Source organism: Mus caroli, unplaced genomic scaffold (assembly GCF_978045245.1).
Source record: "Mus caroli unplaced genomic scaffold, Mus_caroli_1 scaffold_6, whole genome shotgun sequence".
In the NCBI taxonomy this organism is placed as follows: Eukaryota; Metazoa; Chordata; class Mammalia; order Rodentia; family Muridae; genus Mus; species Mus caroli.
In genome coordinates, this window is record NW_028227261.1 from 81,429,321 (window position 1) to 81,445,587 (window position 16,267).

The 16,267-nt window shown below is 36.0% G+C and overlaps 1 protein-coding gene across 5 annotated transcripts in view; it reads right to left on the bottom strand.

Annotated features, from left to right (window-relative positions):
- Positions 1–16,267, bottom strand: part of Kdm4c (lysine demethylase 4C) — a 171,142-nt gene that overhangs the window by 103,289 nt on the left and 51,586 nt on the right. For all 5 annotated transcript variants that reach the window (XR_015047363.1, XM_021160558.2, XM_029475965.2 and 2 more), the window contains 3 exons: positions 8,792–8,841; positions 3,914–4,017; positions 360–497 (listed from right to left, as the gene is read on the bottom strand). Coding sequence is in view for 4 of the 5 variants with exons in the window: in XM_021160558.2 (XP_021016217.1) it covers positions 360–497; positions 3,914–4,017; positions 8,792–8,841 (292 nt within the window). In the remaining variant the exon portion in view is untranslated. The remainder of the gene's footprint in view (positions 1–359; positions 498–3,913; positions 4,018–8,791; positions 8,842–16,267) is intronic.

Sequence of the window (16,267 nt, forward strand, 5' to 3'; positions counted from 1 at the left end):
TATCTAGTAACTTCCTTCTAGAACCTGCTGTTTTCTAAACAACTGACTCAACTTTAATGAGAAGTCCAAATCTCATTTTACACACAGCCAAGAAAAATGCTGCAGGAAATCCAAATGGCAGCTTTGAGAGTGAAAGTAAGCACGGACAGAAAAAAAATACCGGCAGAATAAAATGTCCTATAACAATCTCAAAATAGACAAATTCAGTAATGAGTGTCCATTCGTCGTATGAAAAGTAAATGTAGCTAGCCTAGCAAAAACTAACGTAGTGAGAGGCACAGTGTGAATGGGGAACACGACTGCCACACATGCTCCTTAGGTGCATACTACACACGCTTCACTTGTCAGGAGATACTTACCAACTTAGCAACCTTTCCATAGTCAATCCATCTGACTGTAGCAAAATTTGTAGACTCAGCACAATTGAAACCATGATTAAAACCAGCATGATATCCATAAGGAAAAGTGATCATAAACTCTCCAGCCTCCTGGGTGATCTGTGGAGTTTGAGGAGACAGAATGTTCAATAACTTTCCAAATAATTTAATAATATACATTTACATTTTCTTTTTTTAAATAAAAAAAAAACCTGTTAAAATATCACAACTGTTTTAAAATAACAGAAGTTCTAGATGTTATTTAATTTCAGTGGTTAATAGTGCCTGATAACTTGAGTTCAATCTATGGACCACAATGCAAACAGCGATCACAGAATTGAATGTGAACATCTCATCCGCAGATACAACAAAGAAAAAGGATTCACTATTGCCACCTATGTTCTGCAAGTCTTATGACCCCAAACCTCTCCCATTTGTGATATTGTATTTATCATTACTGCTGCTTCCATATATTCTTGATGATAAGTCTACTAATAATGGTAAGCATATACTTTTGGATAAAAAAAATTACCATTAGAACAAACATAAGATATCTACCATGATTTCCAGTCCTGAACAGCAACTATAGTTGGCTAAAGAATGAATAAATAAACAATGTGAAATGAGAACCAAGAGAATAATAGTGTGGGACAAAATTGCCAATCCTAGAAAAGATACCAACTATTATTTAGTATGTTTTTTAACAAATAAGAAAGCGAAGAATTTATAAAATCTTAAAATGAAAAAATTGTTTTCACCATCCAGTTCTCACTGCCCAAAGATTCCTCTCAAACATTTGAAACAAAGCCCAAGTAATGTTGTGTTTGAAGTTACTGACGAAAGGGGAATAATTCTCTTGATATTCCAGTTCTAAAATTTTGGGAAGTAAATGAATCATGTAGAGATGTGTATTCAAATATTTTGCAGTCAAAGTATATAAATATAGAAGTATAGCCTGCAATCTAACGGCCATCTTGGCCTTGTTAGTTGTTGATTGTGAAATATCCTGCAACTACATTACTGGCCCAATTTAAAGAAGGCCAGATTATCACATCAAGCTGAATGAAAAATCCTATTTTAAACGAAGCTTTGCCCCTAAAAGAAGGTAACACTGGGAACTTTGTTATTCTGGGCTGTAGCTCCTTCTTATTTCAAAGGAGCGAGTTCTCCTCCTATCCAACCTGTGGGACCCCTCCTTGAGATACTTCATGGACTTTCCCTTCCCCATGCCACAAGGCCCACCCAGCTCTCTGAGGCTTCCCACAAACATGACTTAGGTCCATTCCTTCTCACTTCAAAGGTTCTTCCTGAACGTCACATCATTCCTTCCTATCCCATAGGATTAAAAGAACTAGCCAAAATAACATTAAACAATAAAAGCACTGCTAGAAGCTTTACCATCATTGAATTCAAATTATACTATAGAGTTATGGTAATAAAAACAGTACAATAAGCCGGGCACACGCCTTTAATCCCAGCACTCGGGAGGCAGAGGCAGGCGGATTTCTGAGTTCAAGGCCAGCCTGGTCTACAAAGTGAGTTGCAGGACAGCCAGGGCTATACAAAGAAACCCTGTCTCAAAAAACCAAAAAACAGTACAACAATGGCATAAACACATTGATCAATGGAATAAAATTGAGAGCCAGATATGAGCCCACATTACTAAAGCTATTAACAAAGAGGTCAGAAGTAAATTGGAGAAAAGACAGCATCTTCAACAGATAGTACCAGTCAAACTTGATATGTACACTTAGAAGAATGAAATTATATATTAATTTCGACCATACACAAAAGTCAACAGCCATACATAAAAAACTTCAAAATAAGACTAGACACCATGATTTAATAGGAAATGTAATTTAATTTATAGGGAAATGAAAGAGCTTTCTGAGTCAGGCAGTGGTGGCTCACGCCTTTAATCCCAGCAATTAGGAGGCAGAGGCAGACAGATCTCTGAGTTCGAGACCAACCTGATCTACAGAGTAAATTCCAGGACAGCCAAGGCTACACAGAGAAACACTATCTCGAAAATACACACACACACACACACACACACAAAACCAACAAAAAAAACTTTCTGAACAATACAGGCATTCAGACTAACTGAATGTAGTAGCACAGTATTCAGACAAACTGAAACTATCAAATGGGATCTAGTAAAACTAAAAAACTTCTATAAAGCAAACAGAACAAAAAACAAAAACTGGCACATGAAAGTAAACAAAGTTCTCAAAAAAAAGAAGTAAAAATGACTGTGAAATATTTTATTTTTTAAAAGTCTAATATCCTTACCCATCAGAGAAATGAAAACTGAAACTAGTTTGAAACTCATCTTACCTCCATTAATGACAACAAATCTGCCAGGCTGTGAGGAAAGAAGTATCTTTATACACTTTGGAAAAAGTATAAGCTGGTAGAAGCGAATATGAAAATCAGTAAGGAGGTAACTCAAAAAGCTAGAAATAGATATATAATACAACCCAGTTAACAGCATATCTGGTATATCCTCAGTGGAATCTACAGCTTACTACAGAAATATTTGTTCCTCTCTGTTCCTTGCTGTGGTATTCATAATGCCTAGGGAAAAAAAAAAAGCAGTCTAAACACCTACCAACCTAAAAATGTGTATAGAAAATGTGCTATAAATAAAATGCTACGCTTTCAGAGGACCTGAGTCAAGTTCTTAGCACCATGCTGTGGGACCCACAACCACCTTTAACTCTATGTAGGGAATCTGATGGCCTCTTCTGGCTTCCAGGGACACCATCACTGACTTGTACTGACTTGACTGAGTCAGCTCAGAGTATCTATACCATATCCCCTCCCCACAAAGCTTCAGAGTCATTATGGAAGAGAGGACAGAAAGATAAGAGCCAGAGATAGAAAATATCTGCAGAAAAACATATCTGCCAGACATGACAATACCATTTCATACATGAGCTCAGAGCAGCTGTAATTGTATATACAAAAACTGCACAAGATCATTCAAGCCACCAAATTAGTATGGATGGAAAAGGAGATCGTGAAGTTCTACCGTAGGAGCTACTGGCAACTGATGTCTGCTGTTTTGTTTTGTTTTTAGTTAGTTTTTTTTTTATTTTAACTGTGGCCCCCCCAAGAATCTCTTCATCCTCTGGTACATGGTTCTACAGCCATGCACATAGAAGTATTACTAAGTCGACACTGTGAGTTTAAAAAAAAAAAAAGAAAGAAAGAAAGGGCATTCTATTTGGAGAAAAAAGTGACCATGGGGTAGGGAAAAATCTGGATGGGAAGAATAGTGGGTGCATATTATATTTATGTATGAAATACTCCAACAAAAAATTAAACATATATAAACCTGAGTAAAAACATTTTAAAATATTTAATTATGATTTAAATTAATTATTGATGTTATAGAACAGGAGTTTAAATTTCTCTTCACCCTTCATAAGTATTATTTAATAATCCAAGACCACGTTTTGCCATTTTGAACTTTTCTAAACACAAATCCTATGATATGAGCAATCGACTTATAAAGTCAGAGAGACGCTAACCTTGTCAAAGGGAATGCCATACTTCTTCAGCACTGAGGGGGAAATGAGGGTCATCTTGTGCCGGAGAAATGCATCACAGCCTTGGGAGCTACTGGGGAAGAAGCCTAAAGAGCAACATAAAGGTAGTCACTTAAAACAACACTTCATATGGTTTGTAAAATACACTTCAATTCTAATGTTCTTAGAACAATTACTAAAAATCAGCCCAAGCACTAATCCTTAAAAAGAAATATATATGTCAAAAAGGTTGATCTTTTCAAAACTATTTACCCAGAATTACATTTATACATACAAAATCACTTAATTTTAAGAATTTCAATCTGGCACGTATTTGAAATACAGTTGCCAAATATACAGCAAGTAACTGTTCAAACTTCCTGTTCAAGTCAAAAGTGAGATTAAGAACACCCGTACTAGCCAATCCCTCAGTGGAGACTCAGAACTAACCAGTTCCACCAGTTCCAAAAACCTGAGACACTATATGCACCAAACACTTTCTTATCTTCCTGCTTATTTCACACTAACAACGACTAACTTACAATATCCTATAATAACTATGTTTGGCAAAAATTAACTAAATTATTTCAAAGTCACAGACAGAATTTTATGGGGTTTTTTAGATTTTACTTATTTTATGTATATGAGTACACTGTAGCTGTCTTCAGACACACAAGAGAGCATCAACTCCCATTACAGTTGGTTGTGAACCACCATGTGGTTGCTGGGAGTTGAACTCAGGACCTCAGGAAGAAGAGTCAGTTCTCTTATCCGCTGAGCCATTTCTCCAGTCCCAACACAACACAGACAGGATTTTAATATGTCTAACATGAAAAAAGTAATGTAGCTCTTAAATGACAGATTTCCCCTTCCAAGCATGGTATAAGCATTTGAAAATATCATACTACACCATAAAAACACTCATAATTACTACATATCAATTTGAAATACTACTTCAGAGGCTGCAGAGAGGGATAAACTGTTAAATGCACTTGCTGCTCTTGCAGAGGACCAAGGTTTGTTGCCCAGCCCCAACACAGTGGCTCACAACCACCTGGAACTCATGTTCCAAAGGGTCTAATGCCATCTTCTGACCTCCACAGCACCAAGAATACACATGGTGCACATTCATACATATATGCAAGCAAACATTCATACACATAAATAAAATAATCTAAATTAAAAAAAAAATCCCATCTGAGTAAACCTAGCACACATGATTGGAAACTTCCTTTACAAGCCTATTTTGGGAGCTTTTAAGAGAGGACGCTAAACATTAAGGAAATCTTTGATTCCTCAATGTATTAAATGTTCACTCAGCAGTGTATTGTGCTTTAGTTCATGGCCGATTTTCTCCATCACTGCTTTCAATCTAGCTGAGGCTGTTGTCATCACCTTGGTGATACGGGGAGAAGAAAATGAAAACTGGCATATTTAATGTTTTATTCAGACCTTTCTCCTTCAAAGGATGAGAAATCTCAGAGAGTGGAAAACAAGTCACAATGAAAAGGACAAAGAGAAGATAGAGGAACATGAAAGAGGAAACAAGAAGACTCCAGGAATGATGCCCGTACACTGTGGTAGAAGTAGAGGTACTATGTGACCTCATATCTAAAATGAAGAGAAGGCTTGCCTAGTGCTCTACACACAACTCGGAGTAGGTTACCTTGATGAAAAACTCATTAGTACTCAATTAATTAGGAAAAAAAAAAAGTATGTTTGAGTTAGATTGATTTCAGATATCCTCATCCACACAAGGCCTCTGGGCAACAAGGTAGATATAAATGATTAATCACGAATCATCGTAATGGTGTAGAATAAATTCACAGAAACTTTTAGATAATTGAAATGGTTGTTTATGCTACAGTGCTCAGGAGAGAGAGAGAGAGAGAGAGAGAGAGAGAGAGAGAGAGAGAGAGCGCACAATAGCTAGTATACAGACAAAGGAATTTAAAGAACAGCTTGATAGAAAAAAGTATTGTAATCTAAACGGCTGGTTCAGCAGTTAAAAGCCTATAGTGTTCTTTCAAGACCTGAGTCCAGTTCTTAGCACCATCCTAGGAGGCCCACAACCACCTGTAACTTCAGCTACAAGGAATCTGATGGCCTTTTCCAGTTTCCAGAGGTACCTTCACTGACTCATACATATCACATACAGACAGACACATGATTAATTTTTTAAAAAATAAGTCTTTCTTTCTTAAGTACATTCTGGGTAAGCATCTTCACCTGTTTAAAAATAGAAAAGGGACAGAGAGGAGGAGTTTGCAAAATCAGTTCTCTATGGAGACATTAGGAATACTACCATTCTTTACAAAACTAACACAAATAAAAATGTAACTTTGCCCTGTGGGGTCATTTTCATAGCAATCTAAGGATGATTAATAGTCATAAAATATAAACACTAAATGAAACTTTAATGGATAGGAAGTGAAGGTTGTACGGTATAAATATTAAATGTGTACAATTAAATGCCCTAAGCCTTCTCAAAGGAGAAAGGAAGGCACCCAGCTGCAGCTACCTGGTCATCAAATTCAGAACCCAGCCAACAATGTCAATAATAAAATTCAAATACATCTGGGAAGCTTGCCAAATCTGTAACTTTGTGCAGCACTATATTTTGAACTAAATTTTATGTTAAAATTACTGAAGAAAAAAGTGTCCATTAATTTGCTTCTGAGGTGGATTTGTAATCAGGACATGAACAATAGGAAAACATTATAATTTAATTTAAATTAGAAAACTACTAAAGCATGGTAAGGTTCTATACCTATAAACACCTACATACACACACAAATTTTAAAAAATAAAAAAGCAACTGAAAGGCAAATTCAAATTCCTGGTTTTGCTCAATACAAGCCTGATATCTTTCAGATAAAATATTCATAGGTATCAAATACAGGCCTTATAGCTTTGAGATAAAATATTCATAGATGCCACAATCAATCAAGATTTCATTAGAAATCAAAAGCGAATGCACCTGTGCATAAAAGGTGGCTACAATGGTTACACTATAAAGGCAAGATAATGGAAAATATCTCAACCTGTTTTTCATTTTATGTTTCGTACACTGCTTTGATGTAGATACAGTCTATAGTCTGTCATATGCACTGCACTATTTTATCATTGTAATTATCTGTCTGGTATCTGCACAACAGATACAAATCTTTCACTGTCTTATATGACTTTTTCGTTTGTTTCCTTTCTCAAAATACTGTAAGCAGTTTTAGCTCTCTGTTGATTAAAACCTTGGTCCTCCTTTACCTCCCTGGGATGTCATCTATCATAGTTCACAGGATAAACTTCAGTGTTTGAGCCTGTGCCACAAAGCTGACATTAGTTTCCTCTTAACGTTCTTTAGTGATGAGGTTAATTTAAATGTTGAAGTACTTATTACAGAAAAGAATAACTAGTTTTAACACATTTAGTTTTACCACAGAGTACACTACCTTCACATTTTAAATATATAATAATCATAACTTTCTACTCTAATCTATTACCCAAAACAGTATTCAATTACTTCAGTATTCTTGAAAATTATCCTTAAATTCACACTCACAATGGAACTACTCTTATTACTGTAATATAATAAACACTGTCCTGCCAAAATTATAGCATTGTGTCTTATAAAGGTGATCCTATGACCACTTTTAATAATTTCCTATAATTTGGGGAAGGGGAGAAATCATAGATGCCATTAATAATTTCTGGTCAAACTTTTAGGCTAATGAGGTTTATCAATGCCCTCATTTCATTTTTTTTTATTTATTTTATTTATATGAGTACACTGTCACTGTCTTCAGACACACCAGAAGAGGGCATAGGATCCCATTACAGATTGTGGTGAGCCTCCATGTGGTTGTTGAGAACTAAACTCAGGACCTTTGAAAGCGCAGTCACTGCTCTTAACCGCTGAGAAATCTCTCCAAACCTAATGATTTATTTGTTTATCTACACACACACACACACACACACACACACACACACACTTCAGGTTCATCTGCATGCTAGAAGAAAGTATCAGACCACATGGGACTAGGATTATAGAAGTTGTGTGAGCTACCATGTGGGTACAGGGGATTGAACTTAGGACCTCTGGAAGAATAGCCAGTGCTCTTAATCAGCCAGCCCTCACACTTCACTTTTTAAGTGAATATATATGGTACATAGAAGGAAAACTTTCTTCATCATTTTAATAAAAGATAACCATAACATAACATATACCAATGCATGAGCAGAAGTGTTCTACTCATTCAATAGTGAGTTCTGATAAAGGAAGATGCTTGCTACCAGTTATCACTCAAATTCAACTCTAATTGTTATTGCAAATAGTTCGTGTCCAGCTGACATCTTTGGAGGAAGGGTGGCCAGCAAACAAGATATATTTCAACAGTGTTTAAGAAAGAAAAGAAAGGGGGCTGGTGAGATGGCTCAGCAGGTAAGAGCACCCGACTGCTCTTCCAAAGGTCCTTAGTTCAAATCCCAGCAACCACATGGTGGCTCACAACCATCCGTAACAAGATCTGACTCCCTCTTCTGGAGTGTCTGAAGACAGCTACAGTGTACTTACATGTAATAAATAAATAAATCTTAAAAAAAAAAAAAAAAAAAAAAGAAAGAAAAGAAAGAATAGGTACAATATATTGAAATGCCAATTGCCCAGTGAAATATTAAGCAGTCAGCTAAACTCATTATGAAGACTATACAACAGAAGAAACATTACCTACTAATGTGAAAATAAATAATATTGTTCAATTAGGGTAACATTTAAAAGCTAGCAGTTTGAAGAAGATATAAATAAATAATTAAATAAATAAATAAACTGCTGAACTACCTCAAAACACAAAGCCGACGATGTAAGAAATTGAAAGCAAGTATTACCTTGGGCTAGTCTTTCAAGTCGCTTTCCATGCTCCGGAGGTATAGCATACCTAAAATGTTAAGAATAAATAAAAAATTAGGTTTATAATATTTTAGCTAGCTTGTGAAGAGTATTTACTCTAAATAAATATCTTCATTTACAAAAACTGAACTGCACTTAAATGAACTAACTAGGAAACAAGAATACTAAAAGCCTGTCCCTTAGACATAGGAATGAAGAAAAAATGAGCATAAACTTCCTACTTAAATGTCACAAATCACCTATAATTTAGAGCTTACAGAACAGATGTTCAAGACTACTGAACCCTTGTCTAAGCCTGGAGACTACCCACTAACCACAACATTCCTATGTAGTGTAGGTATTTCTGGACATAGGTATTCTTATTTGTTTAGAAGCTGGTGAGTTTGGGTATTATTTCATAGAAAATATTGGTTACTATCTATTTGTAAATCTTTATCATATTTATTTTGGATGCATATGTATATATGTGCAGGTATGTGTATTATGAAGGTCACAGGATACATTAAGGGTTGATACTCTCCTTCTACTGAGTTAGTTTCTGGGGATCAAGCTTAGCTTTTCAGACTTAGTGGCAAGCATCTACCCAGTCAGCCATCTCATGAACCTAGTTGCTGTCTCTTAAATGTAGCTTGCTTGTATTTATTTATTTATTTTGTGGGTATATGACTTTTAAAATCCTGATTATAAATTTTTTGCCCTAAAGAAAAGAAATATTCATTCAAAGTTCCGAGTGCAGTGATTCTCAGACTTCCTAATACTGTGACTCTAATAGTTCTTCGTTGCTGTGGTGACCTACCCCAGACAATAAAATCATGTGCAGTGCTACTTCACAACTGTAATTTTGCTACTGTTACGAATTGTAATGTAAGTATTGCTCAAGATAGAGGTTTTCCAAATGTGTCACAACAAACAAGTTGAGAACCACTGTCCTAGTGCTTTCAAACATGAAGTAAATGAATGATTTGCTGAATTTTGAACTGAAAATTTCATGACATGTTGTACAAAACTAAATCTTAAAGGTCCTTCAATAAAAAACTTTAGATATTGTCTTAGTTGGGTTTTTTTTTTATTATTACTATGACAAAACATGACCAAAAAAGCAAGTTGGGGAAAAAAGTGTTTATTCAGCTTACATTTTCTCATTGCTGTTCATCACCAAAGAAGTCTGGATAGGAACGTAAACACTGCAGGAACCTGGAGACAGGAGCTTATGCAGAGGCCACGGGGACATGCTGCTTACTGGCTTGCTTCCCTCCCCCGCCCCCCCTTTCTTGGCTTGCTTGCTTGCTTTTTCTTCTCCGTTTTGTTTTGTTTTGTTTTGTTTTGTTTTGTTTTGTTTTGTTTTGTTTTGTTTTGTTTTGTTTTTCGACACAGGGTTTCTCTGTATAGCCCTGGCTGTCCTGGAACTCACTCTGTAGACCAGGCTGGCCTCAAACTCAGAAAAACACCTGCCTCTGTCTCCCAAGTGCTGAGATTAAAGGTGTGTCCCACCACTGCCCGGCCTCAGCTTGCTTTAATATAGAACTCAGAACAACACTGCAGGAATGGTGCTACCCACCTTGATCTGGACACTCCTCTATTGACCATTAATTGAGAAAATGCCTTAGAGCTGAATCTCATGGAGGCATTTCCTCAACTGAGGCCTCTTCCTTTCTAATGACTCTAGTTTTTGTCAAGTTGACACACAAAAACCAACCAGTACATATATTACAAGCATATCTAATAATCATTGAATGAGTTAGGTGAGATGATATACTGCTTTTAAACATGAAGACTTCCTGCTTACTAGCACAGTATATTATAAATACAAACTCCTTTTTGCTGATACAATTTTCTAAGCATACCTAGTAGCACATTTGGTTGTATTTAATAGCATTTGTACTCAAAATGTATTTGATTTTGATGTAATTAAGCAATTCTCTGAATGAAAGTTCAACCATATGTTCTCTCCCTTAAAATACTGCTATTTAAATTCTACCAACTGAATTGAGGAGAGATGAAATTTTAGCATAAGGAAATGAAAATAATCAAAGTTTAGGGTAAGTTCTTGCCATATTTTCCTTATTGGTTTATACCAGGAATACACTCAGAAAAGAAAAAATTGTGGGTGTATCCCATTCAAGGTGATTCCCTCTTCATAACATCACAAATGTGCATACACACAGACACAGACACAGACACAGACACACACACACACACACATACATACACACGCCCCATATGGCTGTACAAAATGAGCTGGATGTGAAGAGACAGTTATATACCCATATTACTCTAAGCAACTGGCAAGGTTAAATTCCCTCCATTTTAAATATAATCATCAGTTCACAGAAAAAGCAAGTGCATTCATTTGTTAAGAAAAGAAAATAGAAAGTTAACATTGTTCTACCCCACATCTGATCCTCAATTTACTTCTAGTATATAAATCACTCTCGTTAGATATTCTTCTGTCACACTACCTATGTGACCTTACTAGCCCAAACTTCTAAATAATGCAGTATTGTGGACAGATTATCTATTTAATTGGGTCTGCTTTTCTTTCTATGTTTAGAATAATGTTTTGGTCTATTTCTGAACTTTCCAGGAAACCCAATTCATATAATTACAAATCGACTCAAATAAATTTCCTATGATTAATCCAACATATTCAATATTCTCTGAAATCATTAAAGGGTAAGAAATTCCTTAACACTATTGCCCAGAAAGAAAAATGAAATAGCTCCCAAGTAAAGCTAATTCTTCATATTGATAGCAATTCTATGATAACAGTCAGCAAAGTACAAGGTAAAAATGAATTCTGAAAGACACTTTCATTGTCCTGCTGTAAAGACTACTGGCAAGATCTGTGCTTACATGAACAAAATGTGTCTCCCTAATGAGGGAAGCACACTCATTAGATATTAAAGGTACAATTCCTTTAAAGGTAGCAATGATTAGATACTAAATAGTACATTTTCATTTTAATCCAATATCTTTGTTTTAAATTTTTCTTATTTTCAAGGTCAAGCAAACACAATCCCTTCTAAGTATATCTCTGAGTGATTTGTTCCAAAAAAAAAATATATATAGAAGTTTTAGTCAATACTTTAAGGATTTTCCCCATTTACAATGATGTTTGCTATAAGTTTGTTGTATACTGCCTTTATGTTGAGAGAGTTCCCTACATCCCTGTTTCCTCAGAACTTTTATCATAGAGATAATTATGAGGACTTTTCTGCGTTTAGCAAAATGATCATGTAGTTTCTATCATTTAATCTATTTATGTTGTAAATTACAATTACTAATTTACATATGTTGAACCAGCCCTGAATCTCTAGAATGAAGGCAACTTTATCACAGTGAGTAATATTTTTGATGTGTTCATGAATTCAGTTTGTAAGTATTTTATTGACAAGTGTTGCATCTCTGCTCATCAACGAAAATGAACCACAGTTTTATTCTTATTTTTTATTAGATATTTGTGAGGTTTTGATAGGATAATGGCTTTGGGAAAAAATTGGAAATGTTACTTCTTTTACTATTTACTGTAATAGTTTCAGAAATATTAATGGTTAATGGTTCTTTAATGGATAGGAAGAATTCTATACTTGAGTTCATTTTTTTCCTTTTCCACTTATTAGCTTATCTTGGATCATAATACTGTCACTACCTCACATTATAGAACATTCTATCTTTTGAGATTTTATTGTTTTATTCTTCTCTCATACAAAACATCCTTACCACAGTGTCCCTCCCTCTGCTGCCTCCTATTCCTCTCAATGCCAACTCCATCGCAACCTCTTCCCCAGACCCACTGTTCCTCCATTTCCATTCGGAAAAGCGCAGATGTCCCAGTGATAACAACCAGACTGCATAACAAGCTACAATAAGACTAGGCACAAGCCCACATATCAAGGCTGGGTAAGGGAATCCAGTAGAAGGAAAAGGTTCCCCAGAGCAGGCAAAAGAATCAAAGACAACCAACTCCTCTCCCACTGTTAGGAGTCCCACAAATATGAGATGGGTAAGCTGTTAAAGGCCAGGCTCACACTATTTTATTGAAAGTTATAAATCTATTATATCATTGAATACACCTCGATTAAACGTTGGTATATCATGTACCAAGAAATGTATCCATTTCTTCTTCCTTAGGACTGTCTGAGTTTCCATGGTATCTGCTACAATGTTTCCTCTTTAACTTATAATTTTATTTAACTAGATTGTATTTCTTCAGTTAATTTGAATAAAAGATTATCAATCTTCATCTAATCAAAGAACCAACTCAAAAATTACATTTTTATTTTGCTACTGTTTCTATTTCATTACTTAATTTTGATTAGCACTTCTCATCTACTTTTAGGAGATGTTATTCTTGTTCTTCCCTGGCCTTTTGGTGCATGTTAAGTTATTAATTTGAGACCTTTGACTATTCTTAATATAGGGACATAGTTTTACAGAATTTCATCTGGTGACTGTTTTCATTTGTATTTCTTTCATAGATTTTGAAATGTTATGTTTTCATTTTCAGACAATACTAGGAATTTAATACCATTTGTACGCACCCCCAGCACAGTACTTCCAGTGTTAGCTAACACACTAGGACAAGTGAAAGAGGTAGAGAAGATACAAATGATAAAGAAAGAAATCCAAGTATCCTTATATGCAGATGACATGAGCCTACACACAGTGTGAAAGATTAAAGAGACTGTAAGAGTGAGAAGAAACCAGTGTTGCCTGCACATTGCAGGATAGCTGTACATACAAATTCGCAGTGCTTCTAACAGCCTCAAATCAAACCCCTCCGTGGAAAGGGGAGTTGGGCTGAGAAGCTATTGGCAATTCTGAGCTGCTGGGAAAGAAAAGATTAACTTTCTATAATAACTCCATGTTTCAGTAAATGACCACTCATTCAAAAATAGCTCAGCAGCACAAATTGACCTGGAGGGAATAGGGTAGGGGACTCCAAGTTGGGATATGAATGGAAGGAATATATCTGGTAAGATCTAGGGAAGGAAGAGTGCATATAGTCAAAACACACTGTACAAAACACTCAAAAACTAATGTTTATTAAAAAAAAAAAAAAAAAAAAAAAGCTAGACTCACTGAGAGTACTGGTGGTGCACATCTTTCATCCCAACACCTGGGAGACTGAAGCAGGCAGATCTGTGTGAGATCAATGCCAGCCTGGTCTACATAGAGACTTTCTGGGCTGCAATATAGAAACCTGTCTCATAAATAAATAAATAAATAAATAAATAAATAAATAAAATAAAATAAAACCAAACCAAGGGACTTAAAATCGTATCAACCAAATAAGCTGGAAAACAGAAACAAAACTTACAGTTTAAACTGAATGGTATTTGACTGCCATTGCAAGTTCTTGGCAGAAAAAGCTAAATTTTCCAAAACATACTATGTAACTCCACCCACTGCTGGCTCCAATTTTCTGTGAAGTGTCCTTCTTATGCTTCCTTCAAAGCTACCTTCAGACCACTTGCTTGTTAACTAGTCCTGCTCATTGAATGGTTTCTTTGCTTCAGGTTAGTCCTTCAGTATCTTCTTAGTGCCGTTAATTGCCCTAGAAAGTTCAATAATTTACTTAGAAACACTCTTTCCCTAACCAGAGCTCTGTCACTGCTACCACTGGCAGTCACCACTGCTCTCTCATACTCATAGGCACTGCTGGTATTTCTATCAGGGACAGCTTCTACCCACATGTAGTGCCAAAGGCCACAAAGAACCCCTTCCAGGTTAATAAAAGATCTAAAACAGGAAGAGGTGCCCTCTCTTCTTCTCCTTAGCTCCTTTATTTATAGTTCTGCTAAGTGATATTTTACTCATAGTCTATAAATTAAACCAAAGATTTTATGGTCACTTTGTAGTAGTTCATCCTACCATGATGTTCTCCACTTTTACAACCACAAACTTGTATGTATGACTTATGCTCTACAGTTCAGAAACAGCTGAAAGGCACAAGAGTCGACCATTAAATAGGATTGCAGTCTACCACAGCTAACATTTATTCAGCATTTACAACACAACAGCATGAGCTGACACAGTAATATGTTTTCTATTGTCTTCATGTTATAAACGAGAAAGTCCAGGCACAGAGTCATCACTTCAGATGAAATACAAAGGATGAAATAGACGGTTCCCTACTCAAATCTGTCTGAGACCCATTCCCAGCTTCATGTTCCACTACTATATCCCAAGGATCACTGCAAAGGAGACAATAGGAAAGATGTGACCAGGTTAAGGAGCCTGTATCTCTTTCAAGGAGACATTCACCTTTAACTTAATCAAAGAACAACAAAGAAAGCCATCAATCTACTTCCTAAAGGGAGCATTAATTTGAAAGAATTGGTGTTTTTTATTTCTCATCATAAAAACATGAGTCAAAAAGTAAAATATTTAACACTACTTTTTATAAGATTTAAGTATATTTCATTATAATATAATTATAGCATATTCCTAAAAAATTATATCAAAAGCAAAACTGAACAACTATAGATTCCATAGATGTAATTGTTATAGTTTCAAATTTATTTTTATTATTTGAGTAGTCTATACCTTTCTGAAGACACACCAGAGGAGGGCACCAGGCCCCACTATAGAAAATTGTAAGCCACCATGTGGTTTCTGGAAATTGAATTCAGGACCTCTGGAAGAGCAGTCAGTACTCTTAACCACTGAACCATCTCTCCAACCCCCAAATGATGTTCTCTTACAAGCTCCTCACTCCACATCACTGAGATCCAAACTCACATTCCTTCTAAAATAATATAATACACTCCCTGAGGAAGGATGAGCCCCATGTGCAATGTGTGGGACAACTTGAATATAAAGGCCAGATCCCATTGTCTCATCCTAAGCCATTCTGAAGAATTTTGGCAGCTTCACATCTGTCTATAGAATCTTCCCAGGACTCCAACACTGCTTAACGCTTCTGACTAATGCAACCTTCCTTTCTTCTCAGAGGTATCACTCTTGGGAGACTACCCTGAAACTATAGGGCACACAAAACTCAAAACAATCTTTCCTACCATCTGAGCTGCAATAATAACAATGAACATAACATCTTTGCAGGAAATAGCAGACCTGAAAATGAAAAGGCTGGACATCTATAAATATGGCAAGGAATAAGGTACTTAAGCTGAGCCTAAAAGTATAATACATGACAAGTCCTGAGAAAAAACCCAACATGGCCTCACCAATATCCCTATACAACCTCTGAGATTAAAAAATTCCAACAGGCCGGGCGTGGTGGTGCACGCCTTTAATCCCAGCACTCAGGAGGCAGAGGCAGGCGGATTTCTGAGTTCAAGGCCAGCCTGGTCTACAAAGTGAGTTCCAGGACAGCCAGGGCTATACAGAGAAACCCTGTCTCGAAAATAAACCAAAAAAAAAAAATTCCAACAGTAAGATGTATAGGCAGACAGGCACAGTGAAGAAAATTAATCACCAAAAATATATTC